General features: G+C 34.1%; 1 protein-coding gene across 2 annotated transcripts; it reads right to left on the bottom strand.

The window, feature by feature from the left end:
• Nucleotides 1-315: 315 nt before the first annotated feature.
• Nucleotides 316-2,742, bottom strand: LOC145140898 (uncharacterized). Of its 2 annotated transcripts, none has more exons than XM_079074286.1 (7): nt 2,067-2,742; nt 1,556-1,667; nt 1,420-1,473; nt 1,246-1,337; nt 936-1,171; nt 681-839; nt 316-580 (listed from the first exon to the last, which is right to left on the bottom strand). In XM_079074286.1, the coding sequence occupies exons 1-7, from the start codon at nt 2,669-2,671 to the stop codon at nt 498-500; spliced, it is 1,341 nt and encodes a 446-aa protein (XP_078930412.1). In that variant the 5' UTR covers nt 2,672-2,742; the 3' UTR covers nt 316-497. The 2 variants fall into 2 exon arrangements, with proteins under 2 accessions (XP_078930412.1, XP_078930411.1); XM_079074285.1 differs by having other exon boundaries at nt 1,556-1,682; nt 2,067-2,741.
• Nucleotides 2,743-3,705: the final 963 nt, after the last annotated feature.

The raw sequence follows: 3,705 nt of genomic DNA, 5'->3' as shown, positions 1-3,705 counted from the left end.
ACAGCTTCAGTGTCATTCATAAGAAAGAGCGTAGTTGTGGTATATTGCAATAAGACATCAACTTTATAACGATTATTACTATTATTATTATAGTAACATGCTTTTTGTAATTATAACTCCACGTTGTTTTCTATCATTACGTCTAAATATTTGTATATAAATTCCTTAATTTAAGTGAAAATTTCTAAATTGTAGTATTGTTTAAGCATTTTTTAAATCTTATTATATAATAATGAGTAGATCAAGATTCGATCATACCTGACACAACAAATGTACACTTCCCCTAAACTCCTTCCATTAAAAAAGTCGCCCAAATTTTAAACTACAAACAAACTAACAATTTCTCTTATTATAATCCGATAGCAATAATAATGTACAAGATCAATAACCTCATGTCCTTGGTGTCAGGTCACCACCATTATAATCTAGAAAAATTTACTAAAACTATCAACGGTAAAAACTAACATTTTTTAACCACCCTATATAAATTTACCTTATTACCCTTCTATCAAGGTTCCAACTTGTTCTCCAGTCAACGCCTTTGAAACATTCCCAGGCTCCAGCATGTTAAATATCACAACTATAAATACAAAAAAGATTCATCTAAGTAAAAAAAAAAAAAAACAATCATTTTCTTTTTTTTGATCTTTTGATTTTAATGATTTATTGAATAAACTAACCAGGAATGGCATTCTCTTCACAAAATTGAATCGCCATTAAATCCATTGAAGAGCAATCTCTAGAAACCGCATCACGAAAGGAAATATGATCCAATGCTACATTGTTTTTATCGCATATACCATTTACATTTGTACCTTTAATAACTGCATCTGCGTTGACTAGTCAACAAAACAAAGAAATTTTTAATTTTATCTCAAATTCCATTATTTATTTTTATTTAAGAAGAAAAAACTCAAAATAAGTATTAATCTTACTTTCAGAGGCTCGTAAAGCTGCTGCTGTATCAGTTGTAAAAAGTGGGTTCCCAGTGCCCGCCCCAACACCGCCAAAAATGACAACTCTACCCTTGTCCAGGTGGCGCATGGCACGTAAGCGGTTATATGGTTCAGCTATTTCTGGCATCACAAACGCACTTTGTACGCGCGTTTGAATATTCAATTTCTCTAATGCTGATTGAAGTAAAATTGAATTCATAACTGTTGCCATCATGCTGTAAAAAATCATGAAACACAATATTGGAATTTATAAAAGAAATAGAGAAATTAAATGAAGAGAAATAAATACCCAATTTGATATGCTGTTGGCCTATCTAAATCAGTTGCTGACACCCAAGAATCGCCACAAAAGAAGTTACGCCCTCCGATGATAATAGCAACCTAGAATTAGAAGTTATAAATATATTAATGAAAAAATAATTTAAAAAAAGGAAGAAAAGAAAGATAGGTTAAAGTTAATTACCTCAACACCACAGCGAGATGCGGTTGCTACTTCTTCTGCAATTTGTAAAGCAACCTAAAAGTGGAAAGATTTGAGTTTAGAATGTAGATTGTATATGGAAATGTGTTTAAGAAAAAAGAGTTGGAAGAATTTGAACCTTTGGGTCAATGCTTTGACCACTTCCAGCTAATGAGGTGCCACTGACTTTAAAGACCACTCTTTTCCATTTGGTGTTTGTGGTTGTTTTTATGTTGTCCAGAACAGGAATGCTGTTGGGGGTAAGCCTTTAAACATGTGGATCATATATATAAGAACACAGAAGAAGATTTGATGTATTTTGCATAATGATTACATGTTTGTTTCCATATGGTTTGTCAACTTAGCAATCGTTTTAAAGGGATTGATATATGATAATGCATTTGATTGTGATCTTAAGTCTGTTCTTGTTCTTGTTTCTATGTAACTGTCCTAAAAAGCTTTGAACTTTATCCAATGTATTAATCAGAATTTGTTTCAATCTTTTCATGGTTTTGTAATTGATGCGAGGGCATATAAGCATGTAGTAATACAATCCTTGATGAACAAATCATAATAAGTATCACCAGATTAAAGATTTTATGAACTAGAATAAGAATTGCGAAGGAACAAGGGGATTTTTAAGTAGAAACCTGGCAGATCGTCTTGGCTTCTGAGCGGAGGAAACTCCAATGGACTTATCATCGTCGGATGCTGCTCCGCTCTTGGTGATCGTCGCATTTCCAAACACTCGTTCCATTTTTTTGAACCAAATCCAGCTACTAACGCTACCACCATTACTCTCCATTCTCTGCGTCTCGAGCTTATACCTCTTCTTCAAATTATCAATTTTGTTCTTGCACTGCTCGATACTCTTACGCGAATGTTTATCACAACCTTCAGCAACCAATTCAGCCACCACTTCCCAATCTTTCCCTCGCAAATTACTCCGATTCAACGCCATGTATTTGTCCGTGTATGAGTCAAGGAGGATCGCGATAGCAGTATCACTCCACTCCTCCCGCTCCTTCCGGTGATCTCCACCTGCGCTGGATTCGTGTTTCGGTTTCTTGCTCCGCCTTCCATTCGGAGTGATTTCACCAGATTTCGTTAGGTCTTCTCCGGTACCCGGAGAATTCACGGCGGCAGGCGTGGCGGGAGAATTTGCCGTGGCAACGATGGCCGTCGACTCTCCGTTGTTGATGTTATTACTCCCTTCGCCGATCGGAGGCGATTCAGCATTTGTTGATTGAGCCATTGAAAGGAGAAAGAGAAAGTAATTGGGGTTAGGGTTTCTGATTTCTCCGACGAGGGGAGGAGAAAATAGACAGACGACGTTAATGAGCCGTTAAGCTTTACTTAGGTTGTTGGCTCAGCTGTTTCGTGCCGTTAAGGATTTTCCGTCACGTCTCTGTAAGGAACCCGTCAAAGTGTTGGACTGTACCCTAATCTTTGTACTAATTTCATTGAAACCCCTCAGATCTTTGTTTAAGTTAAGAATGAGTACCTTAAAGTTAGAAATCACTCATTTTACCCTTCTATGGTCTTTCGTCCAGAATGGTGTACTTTACTACTACAAGGGTTGTTCGGATACAAATAATATAAATTGTGTTTTAACCTTTTAAAAACTAGTAATATTTTAAGAATTTTAAAAGTCATGAAATCTATCATTTTGTTTGCATAAAAGTTACGATCAAGATAAACAATGTTGATGATCATGATGATTTAATTAACCGATCTTGGATCATCTATCATGGCCTAGTCATCTTTGTACGTTAGTTTAAGCTTCATTTATTTTGTTAATCAAGGTAAAACGGATTTTAAGTTGTGCATCTTAATATCAACGAAGAGACATTTTAGATCATTAATATCACGATCCAACCGAAAATAATTAATACGTTACTCAATCTGTATCACACTCTAATATTTTCACCACCCTATACGATCACCTAATAAATGTAAATATTCATGGTTATTTCCACTAACAAAAACCTATTTTCACAATCTTTGGCTCATATATATATATATATATATATATATATATATATATATATATATATATATATATATATATATATATATATATATATATATATAAAAGCTAGGTTCAAATGTGGATTGACATCTATTATGCGGACGTGTGGACAGTGCTATTATGTGAGAATGACAAAGAAAATATATTGTTTGATAATGTGAATGCGTTCAATCTTACATAACTATTGTCATTATCATGCATTCACTCACTAATTAAATCGTCTATAAGGTTATTATAGAATATATATTTATTATTAT

This window comes from Lactuca virosa, chromosome 9 (genome assembly GCF_052849685.1).
Source record: "Lactuca virosa cultivar CGN04683 chromosome 9, Lactuca_virosa_CGN04683_v6, whole genome shotgun sequence".
Classification (NCBI taxonomy): domain Eukaryota; kingdom Viridiplantae; phylum Streptophyta; class Magnoliopsida; order Asterales; family Asteraceae; genus Lactuca; species Lactuca virosa.
This window is presented reverse-complemented; position numbering and strand designations above follow the sequence as displayed.